Source organism: Macaca thibetana, chromosome 6 (assembly GCF_024542745.1).
Source record: "Macaca thibetana thibetana isolate TM-01 chromosome 6, ASM2454274v1, whole genome shotgun sequence".
In the NCBI taxonomy this organism is placed as follows: domain Eukaryota; kingdom Metazoa; phylum Chordata; class Mammalia; order Primates; family Cercopithecidae; genus Macaca; species Macaca thibetana.
This window is the reverse complement of record NC_065583.1, coordinates 58,509,764-58,531,222: the sequence shown is the minus strand read 5'-3', so window position 1 is coordinate 58,531,222 and position 21,459 is coordinate 58,509,764. Positions and strand designations below refer to the sequence as shown.

Below are 21,459 nucleotides of genomic sequence, written 5' to 3'. Positions count from 1 at the left end.
TTTCAAACAGTCCTAAATTTGCAGTGAATTCTCAACAGATGTCTGCCATCCAGGAGATGATGAAAATGATGAAACACAGCAGTCCTTCAAAAGGCCTGCCATTCATGTCCAAGCACAGTAAAGCACCAGGGCCCCAGCTTTCCAAAGGACAGCAGACATTAAGCTTGGGTCCTGACAAAGCCATCACCCTGTAAACTCAGACACTGAATTCAGTCCTTTTGTTCCCAAGTTACCCAGGTAGAATTTGCTTTCCCTAACCCAATATTTCAGAACAGAAAAAAGAAAACACATAGCCAGAAGTGAATGTGGGTCCTCTTTTTGCAGGTAAAACCATACAGGTTCTCTTGGACTTGTTTTAAACTGTCTCATCTGAAACAACATTATATGCATTTTGCTTCACAAATCACTGTGCTAAGATGATTCTGACATAGAACGCTTGAAAAGGCCACAGAGTCGAAGGGCATTCTATTAGCGCGTTTAGATTATATGAACCAATTTACTGTTTGAATGGGTAAAAAAAGACATTCAAGAGATGGCTTTAAAAAATATAAGAAGGGTTGTCAAGGAAAAAAGATGTCTTACAGTTTAGAAAAATCACTAAGTAAAGACTGTCAAGCTTCTGCTCAAGACAAGAGCTTCTGCCAATACATCAGCACGTCTGTCACAGGGTGATGTGATATTTAGTGTTCCATGTGGCATTTTACAATTTTTACATGGCCAAAGCAGCTAAACTTTTATTATTACTTATATAGAAGAGCTTTAGAGAATGCATGAAGGGCCCTGCCCTTGAGATGGAGCAGTGTATTAAAGCAGTGCCATTCAGCATGGCTTGGGATAGGAGGCAGCTTCAACACACCCATGAGCCTGGTCAGTGCAGAGCTGGCTTCTGCCAGAAGCAGTTTCTCCAAAGGGATTTGCAAGCCAAGGTGTAAATTCAATAACCAGCAATAATGAAGCAACACCAGGAAGCCAGAGATGAAACCTTAAAGAAACATTGTACAACACACTAGAAGAGCCTTCCAGACTTTATTTTTTTAATTATACTTTATGTTCTAGGGTACATGTGCACAACGTGCAGGTTTGTTACATATGTATACATGTGCCATGTTGGTGTGCTGCACCCATTAACTCGTCATTTACATTAGGTATATCTCCTAATGTTATCCCTCCCCCGTCCCCACCCCACAACAGGCCCCGGGGTGTGATGTTCCCCTTCCTGTGTCCAAGTGATCTCATTGTTCAATTCCCACTTATGAGTGAGAACATGCGGTGTTTGGTTTTCTGCTCTTGCAATAGTTTGCTGAGAATGATGGTTTCCAGCTGCATCCATGTCCCTGCAAAGGACATGAACTCATCCTTTTTTATGGCTGCATAGTATTCCATGGTGTATATGTGCCACATTTTCTTAATCCAATCTATCATTGATGGACATTTGGGTTGGTTCCAAGTCTTTCCTAATGTGAATAATGCTGCAATAAACATACGTGTACATGTGTCTTTATAGTAGCATGATTTATAATTGGGTATATACCCAGTAATGGGATCACTGGGTCAAATGGTATTTCTAGATCTAGATCCTTGAGGATCTAGACTGTCTTCCACAATGGTTGACCTAATTTACACTCCCACCAACAGTGTAAAAGCGTTCCTATTTCTCCACATCCTCTCCAGCATCTGTTGTTTCCTAACTTTTTAATGATCACCAGTCTAACTGGTGTGGAGATGGTATCTCATTGTAGTTTTGATTTGCATTTCTCTGATGACCAGTGATGATGAGCATTTTTTCATGTGTCTGTTGGCTGCATAAATGTCTTCTTTTGAGAAGGTCTGTTCATATCCTTTGCCCACTCTTTGATGGGATTGTTTTTTTCTTGTAAATTTGTTTAAGTTCTTTGTAGATTCTGGGTATTAGCCCTTTGTCAGATGGGTAGATTGCAGAAATTTTCTCCCATTCTGTAGGTTGCCTGTTCACTTTGATGGTAGTTTCTTTTGCTGTGCAGAAGCTCTTTAGTTTAATTAGATCCCATTTGTCAATTTTGGCTTTTGTTGCCATTGCTTTTGGTATTTTAGTCATGAAGTCCTTGCCCATGCCTATGTCCTGAATGGTATTGCCTAGGTTTTCTTCTAGGGTTTTTGTGGTTTTAGGTCTAACATTTAAGTCTTTAATCCATCTTGAATTAATTTTTTATAACGTGTAAGGAGGCCGGGCACAGTGGCTCAAGCCTGTAATCCCAGCACTTTGGGAGGCCAAGACGGGTGGATCACAAGGTCAGGAGATCGAGACCATCCTGGCTAACCCGGTGAAACCCCGTCTCTACTAAAAAATACAAAAAACTAGCCGGGCGAGGTGGCGGGTGCCTGTAGTCCCAGCTACTCGGGAGGCTGAGGCAGGAGAATGGCGTAAACCCGGGAGGTGGAGCTTGCAATGAGCTGATATCCGGCCACTGGACTCCAGCCTGGGCGACAGAGTGAGACTCTGTCTCAAAAACAAAACAAAACAAAACAAAACAAAAAAAAACAAAAAAAAAAAAAACGTGTAAGAAAGGGATCCAGTTCAGCTTTCTACATATGGCTAGCCAGTTTTTCCAGCACCCATTTATTAAATAGGAAATCCTTTCCCCATTTCTTGTTTTTGTCTGGTTTGTCAAAGATCAGATGGTTGTAGATGTGTGGTATTATTTATCAGGGCTCTGTTCTGTTCCATTGGTCTACGTCTCTGTTTTGGTACCAGTATCATGCTGTTTTGGTTACTGTAGCCTTGTAGTATAGTTTGAAGTCAGGTAGCGTGATGCCTCCAGCTTTGTTCTTTTGGCTTAGGATTGTCTTGGCAATGCAGGCTCTTTTTTGGTTCCATATGAACTTTAAAGTAGTTTTTTCCAATTCTGTGAAGAAAATCATTGGTAGCTTAATGGGGATGGCATTGAATCTATACGTTACCTTGGGCCAGTATGGCCATTTCCACGATATTGATTCTTCCTATCCATGAGCATGCAATGTTCTTCCATTTGTTTGTGTCCTCTTTTATTTCGTTGAGCAGTAGTTTGTAGTTCTCCTTGAAGAGGTCCTTCACATCCCTTGTAAGTTGGATTCCTAGGTATTTTATTCTCTTTGAAGCAACTGTGAATGGGAGTTCACTCATGATTTGGCTCTCTGTTTGTCTTTTATTGGTGTATAAGAATGCTTGTGATTTTTGCACATTGATTTTGTATCCTGAGACTTTGCTGAAGTTGCTTATCAGCTTAAGGAGATTTTGGGCTGAGACGCTGGAGTTTTCTAAATATACAATCATGTCATCTGCAAACAGGGACAATTTGACTTGATCTTTTCCTAATCGAATATCCTTTATTTCTTTCTCCTGCCTGATTGCCCTGGCTAGAACTTCCAACACTATGTTGAATAGGACTTTTAAAATAAAGAAGAGAAAACAAAACCTGTGAATGTTTAGGAAGGAAGGGAGTAAGATCTGGGAGAGCAACATGAGCAGATGAACAAAAAGTACCTGTCACCCAACATAACTCTTCAGCAAAAATCACATTTTTTTACACATAGCCTAGCACATGTATTATTATAATTTTTTCCCCAAATCAAAATATCCTTCAGCTTCATGAGTGAGCATGAGCACACACAGCAGGTTTTCCCAACTCTAATGGAAAGGATAAAATCAAATCTTATTTTGTCAACAAGTATTTATGCAAGGTTACGTAAAAGGCAATGTGAAGGCACAAACTGTGTAAGAGAGTCCCTATCCTAAGGCAGTTTAAAATAAAGAGATAGGATAGGCAAACCCATAACCACAGTACAGGGCAGTGTGTGACAAATGCCCCCCAAACACTGTACACCTAGGCCTGCAGGAACAGTGAGGCTAAGGAGGAAGGCTTGAAGGGAGGCAGGCCTGGGAGGAGGGGAGTCATCTCCCCAAACAAGGATGGGGGTGAGCCCTGTCTGGCAGACTTCTTTCTGGAACCAATGCATCTAGGCAGGAAATGTAGCCTGTGTGCAGAGAAGCAAAGCTGCCCTTCTGACCACAACTAGGGGTTAGAGTGGGTGGGGGGCCAGGAAAGAAGCTGCCCACCAGTTCCAGAAAGCAGAGGAGAGATGCCGGCCTAAGCATGAGTTTTGTTAGGCAACAGAGAGAAGAGAAAGAATAGGGTCAAGCGAGGCTCTGTGAATGTTACTCATATGGGGAGAGAAAGAGAATCTGCAGGCTTTTACACCAGTTCAAGAATAAGGTCATAATGGTCTGCACTGGGGTGGTGAAGGAAGGAATGTATGAGGGAGACAGAAAAGACATTTATTTATTTACTTATTTACTCAGACCGAATCTCATTCTGTCACCCAGGCTGGAGTGCAGTGGCACAATCTTGGCTCACTGCAACCCCTGTCTCCCAGGTTCAAGTGACTCTTGTGCCTCAGCCTCCTGAGTAGCTGGGATTACAGGTGTGCACCACCACACCCGGCTACTTTTTGTATTTTTAGTAGAGACGGTTTCACCATATTGGCCAGGCTGGGTCTTGAACTCCTGACCTTAAGTGATCTGCCCACCTTGGCCTCCCAAAGTGCTGGGATTACAGGCATGAGCCACAGCGCCCAGCCAGGAGAGGCGTTTAAACAAAGGGGCAGAAACTGGAGGAGGAGCAGGAAGGAAGAGGGAAGGAAACAAACATGACTTAGTGGTGGTCTCAGTGTGGGTAACCCACATCATCTTATATAATTAATCCTCACCACACCTGGGAAAGGTGGGACAGGAACTATTATCACTAATTTACAAATCAGAAAAGTGGAATGAGGGCGGTTACGTGATTTACCAAGATTTCCCGACTATGTGTGTGAGAGCCCAGGTTTCAAGGCTGCCTCTCGCTAAACTGGTTTTTGTTAATAGGGCTCTCCCAGTTTAGCCAGGGAGACCCTAAGGAGCAGAAACAGTGTTTTGAGCTCCCTGGGGGCCAGCTAAAGGTCAGCAGAAGGAGGCAGTCAAATGTTAAATGGTTCAATGTCAAATGATACTCAAGGAGAACCTGGGCACACACATTCCTAGACAGGAGGTGAGACAGCTGCCAGCAAACGCTCTCACTCTAAACCCTCTCACCACTAGATTCATCTTCGATGTTGCTGAGTGCCTCTGGGAACAAGGCCCAGTGCTGGGCCAGGGGTGGGCTGGGGCTACAAAGCTCCTACCTTCAAGGAGCTTCAGTCCAACAGAAAACACATACATGAATGCTATAATATAATGAGAAGTCCGATTTTATAAGATAAGTACAGATGAGGTGTCATGGTAAGGGGTGCTGATTATCTGTGGAGATCAGTGTGGGCTTCCTGGGAAAGGTGATATTGGATTCCATGCTAGACTTTGGGGGTGGGCACCTCAGTCACTTGTTTTTTCCCTCAAGGCTGCCCTTGAAAGTCATTTGGAAATTACACAGCATTGGAGGTGGGAGGCGGTAGAGGAAAAGGGAGGAGGCACTCACACAGCCTGGCCCAAACCCCTGTGGAATTAATCCTGATTCCATTTCCAAAGTAACTAGGGAACACACCCAGTACATGAGCTGTGATGTGGAAGAAATTGTTCTCAAATGCAACTCCACTACTCAATGGCCATGGAACCTTCAGCAAATTAAACTCTGAACTTCCTTTCTTCATCTGTAAAATAAATGATTCATGTCTGTGCTGTCACACTAGGATTCAGAAGATAAACACAAATAACACTAACAAGTGACTTCTGCAATCAGGGACTATGGACTATGTGCTTTACCTGCTGCTATGGTTTAGATGTTTGATCCCAATGTTGGAGGTGGGGCCTAATGTGAGGTGTTTGAGTCATGGGCGTAGATCCCTCATGAATGGCTTGGTGCCATCTCAGAATTGAGTGGGTTCTCACTTTGTTAGTTCCCATGAGAACTGGTTTTAAAAGGAAGCTGACACCACACCCCTCAGCTTCCTCTCTCACCACGTGATCTGCACATGCCTGTTCCCTACCATCTTCCGCCACGAGTGGAAGCAGTCTGAGGCTGTCACCAGATGCCGAATCTTGAATCTTCCACCTGACAGAATCGTGAGCTAAATAAACCTTTTTTCTTCATAAATTGCCCAGCCTCAAGTATTCTTTTATAGCAACACAAATGGACTAAGACATCTGCTTTACCTCATCTAATGCGCAAAGCCCTCCCAGGTAGGGATGATTTCTATCTCCATTTGACAGAGGAGGAAACGGAGCTGTGGACACTAGATAACTTGTCCAAGGCCATCTAGCCACAGCCTCCTGGCCACTACATGCTAATGTGCTTGCAAGCTGTAATATGTGTACAGCTGGAAGGATGGTGGCATTATTTCACACACTCCTGATGCCGGATCCTGCACAGATCCCATGGCATTAGTTCAAAAATATAGGTCAGCAAATGTAATTCTGTGGATTTGGAGTCCAATGAGCCAGAGCCCCCACCTGAGCCTCTATGGCTGGGGCAGGAAGCTGCCAGGCTGGCCAAGCAGTAGGATGTGTGGACGAAGTTAATGCCACTAATGGGCCGTGTGGGCAGAATAGCACCTCACACCTCTCTTATTTACAGATTCTTATTTTTAAATGAAACCACAGGTAAACAAAAACACTGCTGGGGAAAACAATACACTAGAGCAATGGCCAATTAATGTACTTGCCTGCACTCAGAGAAATTATTTTGAACATCATTTCCCAATAGATTCAGTTGTCTTTAGAAGTTCATGAAAAAGTAATTTCACAGAGCAGATTTGTTTAAGACGCACCTACACAATTAGCTTTCAGAACTTAATGACAAATTCGGTAGGGGGAAAAAATGACATGTTAAGTAACAATTCTGAGAGTAGGGTACATGCAAACTCTCCCTTAGTGACAGTGTCACCGACAAGGGTTTAGGATGCTCAAACCCTTCCCCTTCTGCAGCCACCAGCTTCCTCCCCTCTTGGCTCCATCTTCCAGTGGTTCCCAGCCCATGCTGCCTGCACATCAGAATCACCGAAAGCTTCTAAACGATAGGATACTGAGCCCCACCCATACAGATTGTGATTGACTTGCTCTGCGGCGGGTCTCTGCATCAGCAGGTTTAAAAAGTTTCCCAGGTGAAACTTGTTCCCAAATATTACAGGGGATGTACTTACACTAAAAACATTTATTCACTGTTAATCTGAAATTCACATCTAACTGGGCTTCCTGTATCTTATTTGGCAAACCTATTCCTCCTATTCCCTCTCCCTCACCCCACTTTCTAAACCATCAGCAACTCCTGTTAGTTATCCCTCCAAAATCTGTTTCAAGTCCTTTCCTTGCTCCCCATTTCAATGATTACCACCCTAATCCAAGCCACCATCTGGACTCTGGCATGGTGCCCTGAATGACCTCCCAGTTCACTCTCCACTGAGTGACCACATAAATTTCTCAAGAGTATATACTGAGATCATGCCATTCTTGAACTCCTGACATTCGTGATCCACCCACCTCGGCCTCCCAAAGTGCTGGGATTACAGGCGTGAGCCACCGCGCCCAGTCGAAATCATGCCATTCTTATGCTTAAAACCCTTCAGTGGCTCTGACTGCAGAATAAGACTTCAAATTTTAAGAAAAATTGTCTCAATACCCGCACGCCTACCTGCAGCCTCTAAGGCCCTGTGTGATCCCGCTGCTGCTCACGCCTCCAACCTCATCTCAAGTCACCTCTCATGCTGTGCTGAAGCCACACCATCCTCTCCACATCCTCTGAATGCAGGGAGGGCTTTCCTGTTGGACGACCTACGCACATGCAGTTCCCTTTGCCTCCTAACTCTTCCCTGTGCTGGTTTTTCTCATTTTTCAGATATTTTAAAATGTCACCCAACGTATATTGAAGTTTATTTCCTCTAACATTTCATAATTGTGCGAATTTTATGTTTATGGCTTTATCTCCAGAGACCCTATTCAGCTCTGTGGCCTTGCACAAATCATTTCCCAAAGTTAGATACGCCTACAAGATCAAGAGGCTGGGAGTAAGATCAGAGCTTCTCAAAACCATCAGGCTGTTTATCAACCCCGCCCACAGCGTGGCATGGCCTTTCTGCGACACCAGATGCTGAGCTGGACCTCCTCCTCCCCACCCCTAGTCTTCCCGGTCCTCAGGTGGCGCCTGCTGTAGAGCATGTAAGTATTCTAGTCCCTGATTAGTATCGTTTCCACTGACAAACCCCAGACTGATGAAGACCACTTTCAGCTGCAGCCCGCCCCTCCGGCTTCAGTTTCCAAGACACTATGGCCAGTGGGTTTTCTAGAAGTGGTGATCACGGGCACCAAATTATCCCCTCCGTCTCCCTGCACTCTCCCATTATCGTCTACCCTTGGTTAAATATGCTGAAAAAAGAACTGAAGTGGAGTTAAGCACGAGGAAGCCTTAAAGACGCACTTTGTGGCAGCCCTCCGCCCCCGTCCCCCGCCGTGGAGGCCGCCCCAGGTCTACAGGTGCCGCCTTCGCCCGGCCTGGCGTAGCCCACAGCCGGGGCCACCTGCCCGCCGAAGTTGAAGGCGCACCTCCCCTTCCCGGGAGAGGACGACGGTTCCCCAAAAGAGGCGGAGGGTAGTCTCTCATCTGAACGAGGCGCTTTAACGCCTGCCCGAAGCCACCGCGGCCACAGTGGAGACCACGCGGCGGGCGGGCGGCTGCAAGCCCTGGACTCCGAGTGCCTCTCCTTTGCGGGTCCCGTCCCCACCGCATTCCTCTCGCTCCGCTCCCGAGCCCAGGCCACGCCGAAGGAAGTACTTGGGCAGTCTCCTTCCTGGAGAACTGGCCAGCCGGTTCCGGAAGCCTCTCCTACCCACAAGCTGATCACCTCGGACCACCGACCCGGGACAAGAAGTCCAAGCAGCCTGCGGCGGGGGCAGGCTGGCCTCAGCCCAGCTCCCCCAGGGTCTCCCTGGGAGCGCCGGCCTCCCCGCACGCGAGCAGCCCCCTCCCACCCAGCCCGGCGGCCGCCTCCAGTCCCCCTGAGCCCGGGAAGCCTCCTCCTCGCCCGCCCTGACACCGAGGTCCCAGTATCCAAAGCGCCCCCAGGGCCCCGCCCGCAACAGGGGAAGTTGCTGCCCGCCGCTCTCGGTCACCTTGGCTGTCACAGAGGGGCCTCGCTTGCGGAAGCCCCCGGCCCCCGAAGAAGACACAAGCGCGCCGAGCCCCACGCAAAGCAAGAGAGGTAGCAGCAGCCGAGGACCCGGGCCCATGGTGAGCGGTGGCAGCGGCGCTACCGGCACGGGCGCGGCCACTGGCTCCGGGACCGCTGACGGGACTCCCGGCCGGCTGCGCCTGCGCGCTCCCAGTTGCGGGGGATGGGGATGGGGCAGTCCGGGAAGGGCGGGGACCCGGGGCGCGTTCCTCCCAAGTTCAGACTCGCGACCCGAACTTTGGACTCGGAGGAGCGCGCCCAGAGGGCGCAGCCAGGGCTCGGCTGCTGCGCCTAAGGCGGGTGCGGAGAGCGACAGGGCCGGGAGGGAGCCCGGATGGCCAGGCGCGGAGCAGGGCGCGGCGGGCTACGCTGGGAGCACCTCGTGAAATTTACCGCGTAGGCGCGGATTAAACCTGAACAGGAGGACTAGGACTCTCGGGCCTCCGCGTCCGCCCGGCAGCTAGCGCTCCGCGGGACTGGGAACTCTGCGGCCGGTCCCGGTCTGATTGCTGCCGTCCTGGGAGCAGCCTCCGCCGGGGCCGCTGAGTTCCAATGGCCCATCGGAACCTTTTGCAAGGCTTCGGACGCTTAGCAGAACTTTGACACCGCTGGACGCGGGAAGCCCTGTTGCACTCGAATAATGGCCTCTCACTGAGATGATTCACATCTGGGGAACACTGGAAATTGCTGGATTCACAGTCCAGCTTTGCCTTGGAAAAACTTTTACATTGGCTTTAAGTACTTGGAGGATGATTCTGTGATCTTGTCTACACTGTTCACAAGGCAGCACTTACACGGGCCCAGAACCATGGTCATGTAGGATTCTTTCCTGGGGAAACAAAGTAAATAAACTGACTTTTAGGTATATCTGTAGGATGGAATTTTTACAAACTTAAGAATTATGTTTAGGAAGATTAATGACTGAGGAAATAAGTTCTTATATTTTTTAGATGGAAAACTCGGGTTACAAAACCACATAGAAATTCTGATCTCAACCGTGAAAATAAATATTTCAAGGCATTTAAATATTGAAAGAGACGTATCATAACGTTTACTGTAGCTATAGATAGAATTGATACCTATTGATAGAATTATGGATTTTTGAGGGTTTAAAAAAAATTTTTTTTGCAGTTTTCTGATTTCCCAGCTGTTCTACAATGAGCATAGAAGTATTTTATAACATGGAAAGGGTTATTTTAAAACTCATTGCTTTTTTAATTAGAATTTCAAAAGAACTTTTTTATTTTAGAGTAACAGCCCTAAAATTATCTAAAAATTAGTGGTATTCGCACATAGGTGCCATTTTAAGGGACTGGTGCCATTACTTTCAAGCCAAGATTTTCCTCAGATTAACAGATGGAATTTCTAAGTGTCAGATGGGATTCCTAGGTATAACTAAGTGTAGATCTAAAATGACATTGGAACCATTAGAGATAAAAGGAGTAACCACTACTTTTTTGGGGTAAGGAAAAGGAGAAATGCAATTCTGAGCTATTTTTATGATTCAGTCCAGTGAAAGACCTAATGGCTTTCCTCTTCATCCCCACCCCCAATGAGGAAAGGGTCCCCCTTGGGTAGCAAGACAAGGGTATCTCTCAGAGCACTTACCCTATGAGGTGACTGTGAGGTGATTGTGTATATTTATCTGTATTCATTAATTGTTTTTGTCTGTCTGCTATCAGAGGTAAGCACGGCCAGAGCAGGGATCAGGCCTATATTTATTCCCCTTTGATGACCCAGATCTAGTGCAATACCTGATATATAGTGATTTCTCAATAATTATTTGTTGAATGAATGAATCTGTCCAACTACTTTTTATGCTACCGCCATCTCACCCTCTAGGCAAAGAAATGAAATCTTTCCTAGCTCCCTAGAAACTCCTCTTGTACCTTCTGCCAGTTACGAACACTTTTTTTTTGCCCAAATTAACTGCAATCCTGACTTTTCTTGCACTATAGTTTAATTTTGTTTTAACTTTATTTAAAGAGAGTATTACTGTATGTATTTCTTTTTGCTTAAATATTTGTGAAATTCATCTATATTTTTGCATATAACTTTTGGTGGCTAATACAAGGTAGGGAGAAAATTCATTTTTTTCATAAGAATATTCATTTATGTCAGTACAGTTTATTGAAAAGTCTCCCCTTTAACTCACCACTCCATAGTGTTCTTCTGTCATCGAGCAAGTGCCCATGTATGCATAGGTGTGTTTGTCGGCACCCTATCTGTCCCATTGGCCTGTTTGTCTGTCTTTGTGCCAATACTACATTGTCTTCATTAAAATAGCTTTATAATAACTCTTCATATTCAGTAATACATACCCTTTTAGCTTTATTCAACAAATTCTTGACTGTTCTTCAGCTTTTCCATGTCCATATAACTTGAGAATCATCCTGTCAGTTTCCACACGCTGAGATTTTGATGGGGATTGCACTGCATCTGTAGACCATTTAAGACTTGGCAAATTTACAATATTGAGTCTTCTAATTCATGAACATAGCATATTTAAGTCTTCTTTAGTTTCTCCCAATAAGATTTTATAGCTTTCTGCCCAGAGATCTTACACGTATTTTATTAGTTTGATTTCTACATGTATGGTTTTTTATGCTATTGTCATGTATTGTAGTAAAATTAATTTTATGTATTAACCTTGTATATACCAACCTTTTTAACCATATTCTAATAATTTATCTGTGAATTGTTTAGGATTTTCTCCATAGACAATTATGTCATCCATGAATAATGACAGTTTTATTTCTTCTTTTCTAATCTTTACATTTTGTATTTCTTATTTTGGCCTTTTTACACTGGCTGGGACCTGCAGTACAAAAGGAAGTGGCAACAGTGGGAGTCCTTGTATTGTAGGCTGAATTATCCTCCAAAAAGGTATATTGAAGTCCTAAACCCCGGCGTCTGTGAATGTGACTTTATTTGGACTGCCTTTGCAGGCGTAATCAAGTTAAGATGAGATCATACTGGAGTAGGGTTTGCCCTACTCTAATATGACTTGTGTCCTCATAAAAAGAGAACAGATACAGACACATGCACAGAGAAGAACAACATATGAGGATGGAGGCGGAGATTGGAGTGCTGTATCTACAAGACAAGGGATGCCAAAGATTGCTGGCAACCCCCAGAAACTAAGAAGAGGCAAGGAAGGATTTGCCCCTAGGGCCTTCAAAGAGAGCATGGCCCTCCCAACACCTTGATCTCAGCTGGTAGCTTCCAGAACTGTGAGACAATGCATTTCTCTTGTTTGAAGTAACCCAGTTTGTGGTACTTTGTTACAGCAGCCCTAGGAGGCTCATACACCTTGTCTTGGTCCCAGTGTCAGGGGGAAAGCTTTCAATGTTTCACCATTAAGTATGATATTTGCTGAAGGTCCTTTTGGGGGATATCTTTTTTCAGATTCAGAAAATTCCTTTCTAGTCCTAGTTTGCTGAGAGTTTTTAGCATATATTTGATTTAAATTTTATTAACATCATCTATTGAAATCAACTGAAATAATTATGTGATTCTCTTACTCTATTAATGTGATGAATTGCATTGATTTTCAAATTGTAACCCAGGCTTACATTCTGGAATGTGTCCAACATGGATTATCCTTTTTATATATTACTAGATGTGGTTTGGTAATATTGGTTTATTAACAAAGTTACCAAAAACTGAATATAGACTCTCTTCTGAAGTTCAGGAAAAAAAAAGAGTGGGTAAAATGTGGCTCTGGCTGTCCAGTTGAGACTGAGTTGGTCACCCACATGTCATTTCAGTATTAGTGGGTAAATCTGCTAATCTTATTTTCAGGATATTTGCATCTAAATTCTTGAATGAGACTAGCCTGAAATTTTCCTTTATTGGAATTTCATCTCAGTTTTTATATTAGAGTTATTCTGGCCTCTTAATATGAATTGGCAAATGTGTAGCTGTTTTTTCCCCTACTCTTAAAGGGTTTGTGTAAGATTACCATGTCTTCCTTGAATGTTTGTTAGAAACCATCTGGGCCTGGAATTTTCTTTATTGTAACATTCTAAATTATATATTTAATTTTTTAAATAGTTGAAGGATTATTCAAATTCTCTATTCTGTCCAACCTTTACTTGAAGTATTTTTCAAGGAATATATCCATTTTATTTATATTTTAAAATATAGTTTTATAAAGTTGTTTAAAACATTTTTAATGACATTGTAGGTCTGCAGGACCTGTAGTAATGTCTTCTTTTTCATTCCTGACATTGGTTGTTTCTTTTCTTGTTTTCCTTGTACAGTTTCACCAAGGAAACGGATGAATCCAATATATTTTATCTTATTAATTTATGTTCTAACTTTATTATTTCCTTCCTTCTGCTTTGAGTTTAATTTACTGTTGTTTTTCTATCTTCTTGGATAGACTCTTAACTCATCCATTTTTAAAGCCCTTCTTTTTTTACATAGTACTCTATGTACAGTTAAAATGATAAAGTTCCCCTTGCACTTCTTGAAAGTTTTGATATGTCATATTTTCATTATTCTTTGAAAGTATTTTCCAACTTACATTTTTATTTCTTTTTTGACCCATGTGTTATATAAAGGTATAGTACTTTATTTCCAAACATGATTTTAAAAAAATCCTTTTGTCAGTGATTTCTAACTTAGTTGTATTGTGGTCAGAGAACATATTCTGTGTTATTTCATTCTTTTAAAATATGTAGAGACTTGCATTATCACATAGGATCTGAACAATTTATTTGATTCTGCCCTCGTTATAGTAGTCTACATATGTGTTCATTAGACCAATTCATATCTCTCTCCTTACTTTTATCTGCTTGTTATAAGAGTTACTGAGAGAAGTGTGTTAAAAATCAATTTCATTGTGACTCTAGTTTGTCTATTTCTCCTTGTAGTTCTATAAATTTTTTCTTTATATGTTTCTTTATATATTTTTTGAGACTCTATTGAATGAAAACACATCTAAAATTATCTTTTGATTAATTATCATTATGTAGTATCATTCTTCTATTTCTAATAATGTGTTTTGCCTTAAAGTCTGATATTAATTTAACATCACGGTTACTGAATGCATGGATTTTTTTTTTTATAAGATTCTATCCAGATCACGAGGTCAGGAGATCGAGACCATCCTGGCTAACATGGTGAAACCCCGTCTCAACTAAAAAATACAAAAAACTAGCTGGGTGAGGTGGCAGGCACCTGTAGTCCCAGCTACTCAGGAGGCTGAGGCAGGAGAATGGTGTAAACTCGGGAGGCGGAGCTTGCAGTGAGCTGAGATCCGGCCACTGCACTCCAGCCTGGGCTACAGAGCGAGACTCTGTCTCAAAAAAAAAGATTCTATTTCCACTCTTTCTGTTCTTATGTTTTAATATATCTTTTGTAAATAGCATAAATTGGTTTTTAAATGGAGTTTCATAAACTTTGTCTTGAATATGTAGCCTGTTGACATGTTTGGGTTTAAATCTAAAGTCTGAATAATATTTTCTTGCTATTAGTACCCTATATTATGTTCCCCTTTCTCTCCTTTTTTGCATTATTCTAACTCAATGGGACAGATTTTAATATCCTGTGTTCTCCCTCCACTGGATTGGTCCGTTATACATTCTTTTGTTATTCTTTCAGTAGTTATACTAGAGATTACAGTATATATTCTTGATTCCTTAAAGCCTACTGTTACTTGTTACCTTTACCCTCTTTCTGAGTAATGTAAAAAGCTCAGGACACTTACCTCCTTTTCCCTTCTCAAGAATTTCATGCCTTTGTTGTCATGTATTTTATTTTACCCCAATGACACACAATTATTATTGTTTAATATAGTTATATACACTTAGATTTATCCACATATTTACATTTTCATTGCTCTTCATTACTACTTGCATTTCAGATTTATTTATGTGGTCATTTTCTTTCTGCCTGAAGAAGTACATTTGGTATTTCCTTAACTGCTAGTCTGCTGGCGACAAATTATTTTATTTTTATTTGCCTGAAAATGTCTTTACTTGACTTTGTTCCTGAAGGATATTTTTGCCCAGTATAAAATTATTTTATTTCAGTAGTATCAATATGTTACTTCCTTTGACTTTTAGCTTCCATTATTTCTGTTGGAAAATCCACTATTAGTCTAATTGTTGCTAGCGATTTGTTTTTTAAAATCTTTTGAAAGTGATTTGTTTTTTAAAATCTGAATGATTTTAACATTTATCTTTCTATATTTTGATTTTAAAGCAGTTTTATTAGAATTTTTATTAGAATTTGCTTATATGTAGATTTCTTTTTACTTATCCTACTTGGGACTCAGGATTTCTGACTCTTTACCAAGTTTGGAAAATTCCCAGTCATTAGTTCTTGAAAAGTCAATTATAATCAATCTCACTACCCTCGTACAATTACTTTCTTTCTTTTTTTTGGAGATGGAGTCTCACTCTGTCACCCCATGCCTGGAGTGCAGTGGCAGATCTCGGCTCACTTCAATTTCCGCCTCCCAGGTTCAAGTGATTCTCCTGCCTCAGCCTCCCAAGTAGCTGCAATTACAGGTACCTCCCACCACACTGGGCTAATTTTTGTATTTTTAGTAGAGATGGGGTTTCGCCATGTTGGCCACGCTGGTCTTGAATGGCTGACCTCAGGTGATTCACCTGCTTCAGCCTCCCGAAGTGCTGGGATTACAGGCGTGAGCCACCATGCCCAGCCCAATTACTTTCATTTATGCATATTTCTGTATACTGTGTTTTATATGCAGAAGACATTTGAAGTAATATATTGTAAAATTGTACAATTAAAATTATAAATAAAATGTGAGACTATGACATGAAATCCAAACAGTATATGGATGAATTATAAGAAGATTAGTAATCTGCTGGCCGTTATCTTTTGTAATACTAAAATAAACAATGACAGTATAACATTTTTGTAGATTGCTTCTTTTGTTGTAGTTTTGATTCATCACAGACTGTTCATGTTTCATTTATTAATCATTTATGAGTACCAAAGGGTACAGTTTTGTCACATTTAGTGTTTTTCCCCTAGCTTATTAGAAGCAAGTTTTAGATTTCTGATACTTGTAAAATAAATGTGGCTCTCGAAGCTGCATGTCAATGTCTTTTATAAAACCCTTTATTTATTTTTTGTCCACTATATTAATTTCTTCCCTCATTTATGTAAATAATATCTTAGTTAAGTCAAATATTACCTTCCTCTCAAACTAAGATGGAACTGGCACAAATGCCTTTGTTAAATTACATTCACTTTTAGCAAGTAAATGCCTAAACCCTTGTTAATTACTAGCTATTTGAATGATGAGTTTGCTTGGGAAATTTCCTTAAATGTTAGAATGAGGGAAGTGTACAGTCACCTGGGATCACCCAGGAGGCAATAGGGTCTCCTAGCTAGAACCTGAGATCAGGGCTGAAGTTACTGGGGCTCTCATACTGTTCTTCTCTTTAATGTGCCTAGCATCTTTTTCTGGAGCTAATCACTTAGGCAAATGTTCTGCTCCTTTAGGACCTGCCCCTGCCAAACTTGCAGTGACAAAATCTTCAAGGGATTAAAAACGAATCTTGCTTTTATTTGCCAACCTGGACAAAACCAACCAGCACTCTTAATGACAGGTATCATTAAGACACCCTGTTCTCACCCTCCCTGAGCTCCTTCAGCCATCAGCCAGAAGAGAGGCAGCAGCACTGATACTTACCCAGGCTGGGCACTGGGGTACGAAAACGAAGATGCCCTGAAGGAATTTCAAAGGTAGGATGTGTACATGAGAAGGGTTTAAAACCATGTTAAGGAATGCAGCCCACAGAGAAAGATTGCAGAAGGGAAATACTAAGCAAGGCATCTTGTATACAATATCCTCTATAGTCCTGAGAGGGAGGTATTGTTAGAGACTGAGAAAACTGAGGAATTGAAGTTCATCGAAAACCTCAATGTGTCTGCATCTGTGAAGTTCAGGTGTGATGGAGATTTTGCAAATATCTAACTTCACTGGTCAAAAATGGTTAATTTAGAGAACATGGAAGCACAGTTGCAATGGAGCATGATAATTAGGAAGTGACAAGAATTAGAGAACAAGTAAATATGGCTCTTGCAACTGGTGAAATAGGAGATTGATTATATTCCAAAAATTAAGGTAAATTTATTAATGCAAAAGAACAAAAATCTCATGCTGTAAAACCCTGATGATTCCTACTTCATGCTGCATTGATCTGAGTGCTAGATGTGTCTTCCGTGACAGTTCAGACAACCCTGTTTCTAATCCTTTGGAGAAAATCTGTTATTAAATTGATCTGTGTATTTATGTTCTGTCCTATTCACTGTTATTTACTATTCACCAAGGCTGCCAACTTTTAAACAGTCTTGATATAAATGTTTGTTCCTAAACCTTTGCTGATAGATGTGTTTTATGTAACAGTTACGGAGTCCATTAACATGAAGCACTAAAACACAAAAAGAAACTGAAGAGATTTATAAGCATATGAAATGCCCTCACCAGAGACAGTTGAAATAATAAATTGAAAGTCAAAGGAACATTTGTGACGTTACTATGAGCAGATTTATCTACTTCAGAACATGTTTCTGGGACTGAATCATGCTATATATTATGTTTAACTTAAAAGGTAAAATACAAATTGATTCTTTTATATTGGTAATGACTTATTGTGTTGAGAAAACCCTACTATTGTAGAGAAGAGAAATTTCACTTTAAACACTCCTATGTCATTTGTTAAAAGAAATTATCTGAATGATTTTTCTTTACAAGTTGGAAATTTGGGAAAATTCAAATTATTAGTATTTTTATGTGATAGTAAAATACTTCCAGTATTATTGTTTTACAAAAATATCCAATTCTGAGTCCAGTTGCGATAGCAACAGTATTCTAGGAAATAATTTTTCTTGACTGCAACTTGAGATACAATTAGTATCCTCTGAAACAAATATCCCTGCCCCTAGAAAAGAAAAAGTGTGGCAAAGCAAAATGGTGGCCTCTATCTCCTCGTTAAAACATCACATTGATAAAGTCCATATACTTCTCTGTTTCAAAAAGTCCCAGCCCTTTTAAACATTGACATTCTTATCATTTTGTGTGTTCGGCACTGGCCACTGGCTAACAGTGTCTGTGTGGATTTCTCCTTGAATATCTTTCCTCCATCAACTGATAAGCTAGTCACTCCTAGGATTTCTGGTCAAGAGCATGGCTCAAGAAAGCAAGCTGATAAAGTACATATTTGAAATTGCAACAAAACATTCCTTCTCTTCTAGTTCTGTGTTTTGTTGTTGCTTGCTTGTTTGTTTTTTTCATATTTGAGGGTAGATCTAAAGGCTACTGAGCTTTCAGGTTGAGGTTGCCCGGGCACTAAAGTGGCCGTGTAATATGCTTTCCCGGGAGAGAAAAGACACTGGTATTGTAAATCTAGCCTGTATTCACTATCACAGGGCTAATCCATGGCCATAAAATTAGAGTCAAATATAAGATGAACTGCCAGCCACTCTTTTCACATCAATCTATACACACAAGCTAATGTGTTATTTTAGGAGTGAAAACAAAATTCTTCATTGCTCCTTAAAGATGTAGCTCAAGGTATAGGATGATCATAACAAATATTTTTGATCACATTTATTTTTCCTATATGTAACTTTTTTTAAGAAATAAAAATGTTAAAATTCAGGAAACTAAAAGGAGAGACTTTTCAAAGTCCCAATCCCCAAGGTAAATACTGTTAATGTTTTGGTGTTTTTCCTTTCAGTGTTTTGGTTATTCTGTTCATCCAATTTTGTATTTTTTAATTGAATTCAATTAACATAATACTCTGGGATGTCTTTCATGATGATGTGTGAATTATGAGTTTGAAGGTTTGGGTATATTTTTTTCAGAAATGGGGTCTCACTCTGTCACCCAAACTGGAATGCTGTGGTGTGATCACGGCTCAAGCCATTGTGAGTTGGGACTACAGGCAAGTGCCACCATGCCTGGCTTTTTGTTTTGTTTTGTTTTTAAATTGTAGAGCGAGGGGTCTTACTCTGTTGACTAGGCTGGTCTTGAACTGCTGGCCTCAAGTCATCCTCTCACCTTGATTTTCCAAAGTGCTGGGATTACAGACATGAGCCACCACACCCAGCCTAAAACGTGTTTTTGAGCCAGGTGCGGTGGCACACACCTATAATCCCAGGGACGGTGGGGGCTGAGTTGGGAGAATTGCTTGAGGCCAGGAGTTTGAGACCAGCCTAGACAAAATACTGAGGCCCTATCTCTTAAAAAATATTTTTAATTAACAAATTAAAAGAAAATTAAAACAGGCTTTTGAAAAACGTAAGAAAATTTACAGAACTGAAAACAATTTAAGTATCATCTCTCCTGTAACAACAAAATTGTTCCAAAGAAAAGATTTCCAAATCTTGTAGACACCAAACAGTAGTTTTCATGGGCAGGAACTACAAATTGAATTTGAAAATGTAGCAGGGAGAAGTGGAAAGAATCCTAGCCTTGGTGGAGAAGAGTTGGCGATTCACTCACCGATGTCCCCCACCTGTTCTCAGGCAGCACCTGCCCCTGGTAAACCGTGGAGGGTCTCCTCTGTGCTGCTTTGCACAGGGCAGCTGCTGCCACCAGCCAGGCCCAGGGAGGAATGTGGCAGTGATGCCCCATCCACCCTCCTTCTAGGGATATCAGAACAGGAAGAACTTTAGTCCAGTGCCTCTCACTTAACAGATAAGAATGCTGAGGTCCAGGGAGTGAAATAACTTCACAGAGCTGGTTCTGTCACTAGGCAGCAGTCCTCCCTCCCTGGGAGTCTGAAGGGGTACCAGGCGGCTTCTCCACTTCTCTTCGCAGGTGGCTCTGCTGCCTCCAGCTGCCTGCAGAGAACTGCCCAGCAGTGGTGGGCCAAAGTCAGCCTGTTTTCAAGCATAAGCCCAAATGAAAGTTTTTAAATAGCAGAGGAGGATTTCGACCTCCCTTTCTACCAAGGGCACATCATAAATCCATTTGAATGATTCTGAAAAGCCTCTACGTTTTCCATTCAATGAGGAAACATGCCAGAGAAACTCAAAAACTGTAAAGTTTTCAATAACAGAACCCAATAAAGCCCTACTGTCCCTTCAGGCTTCACAGAAATCCTGGAATTCTAGACCCTTGAGGCTGGAAAGAGCTTTATAAAGGTGATATTTTGTTATGACTTTTAAGCCACAGTTTAAAAAAAAAGAAGGAAGTTATTACTTCTGTCACCAAGAGGGTACTAAACATTCCTGCCTTCAACTAAAACTATTGCAGAAATAGTTTTTCAATTTTTCTGAACTGAATTCTAAAGTAGCAGTGTAAAATTGATTTCATGGAATTAAAGCATAGAATGGTGATTACCAGAGGCTGGGAAGGGTGGGAGGTGGGTAGGGGGAGATGGAAAGGGGTAGGTTAATGAGTACGAACATACAGTTAGATAGAAGGAGTAAGTCCTAATGTCCAAGAGAACAGTGTGACTAGCTGACAGTAATTTATTGTATATTTCAAAATAGCTAGAAGAGAAGATTTGGAATGTTCCCAATACAAAGAAATGACAAATATTTCAGGTGATGGGTATCCCATTTACTCTAATTTGATCATTACACATTGTATGTATGTACCCTATAAATCTGTACAACTATTATGAGATCAATTTTTTTAGTTCGTGCATATGAGTCAGAACATGGCGATGATACTTGTCTTTCTGTGCCCAGGTTATTTCAATTAACAATGTCCTCCAAAAAAAAAAAAAAGTCCCCCAGTTCCATCTATGTTCCTGCAAATGACAGAATTTCATTCTTTTTATGGCTGAATAATATTCCATTGTGTATATGTATACATTTTTAACCATTTGTCCATTGATGAACACTTAGGTTTTTCCATCATGGCTATTATGAATAGTGCTATAATAAATACAGGAGTGCAAATATCTATTTGATATACTGATTTCCTTTCTTTTGGATGTATACCCAGCAGTGGGATTGCTGGATCATATGGTAGCTCTGTTTTCAGTTTTTTTGAGGACTCTCCATACTATTTTCCGTAGAGGCGTACTAGTTTACATTCCCACCAGGAGTGTATGAGCATTCCCTTCTCTCTGCATCCTCACCAGCATCTATTCTTTCCCTCTGGGTAATGGCTATTTTAACTGGGGTGAGATTATATATCATTGTGGTTTTGATTTGCATCGCCCTGATGACTAGTGATGCTGAGCATTTTTTCATATGCTTGTTGGTCATTTGTATATTTTCTTTTGAGAAATGTCTGTTCAGATCTTTTGCCCATTTTAAAATTAGATTACTTGGGTTTGTTTTTTTGCCATTCAGTTGTTTGGG

The 21,459-nt window shown here is 41.4% G+C and overlaps 1 protein-coding gene across 1 annotated transcript in view; it reads right to left on the bottom strand.

Annotated features, from left to right (window-relative positions):
- The window catches only part of PPIC (peptidylprolyl isomerase C), a 206,533-nt gene that overhangs the window by 6,956 nt on the left and 178,118 nt on the right, over positions 1–21,459 (bottom strand). The window contains exon 2 of the mRNA XM_050795564.1: positions 9,089–9,289. Within this exon, the coding sequence (XP_050651521.1) occupies positions 9,089–9,205 (117 nt within the window). The 5' untranslated portion in view covers positions 9,206–9,289. The remainder of the gene's footprint in view (positions 1–9,088; positions 9,290–21,459) is intronic.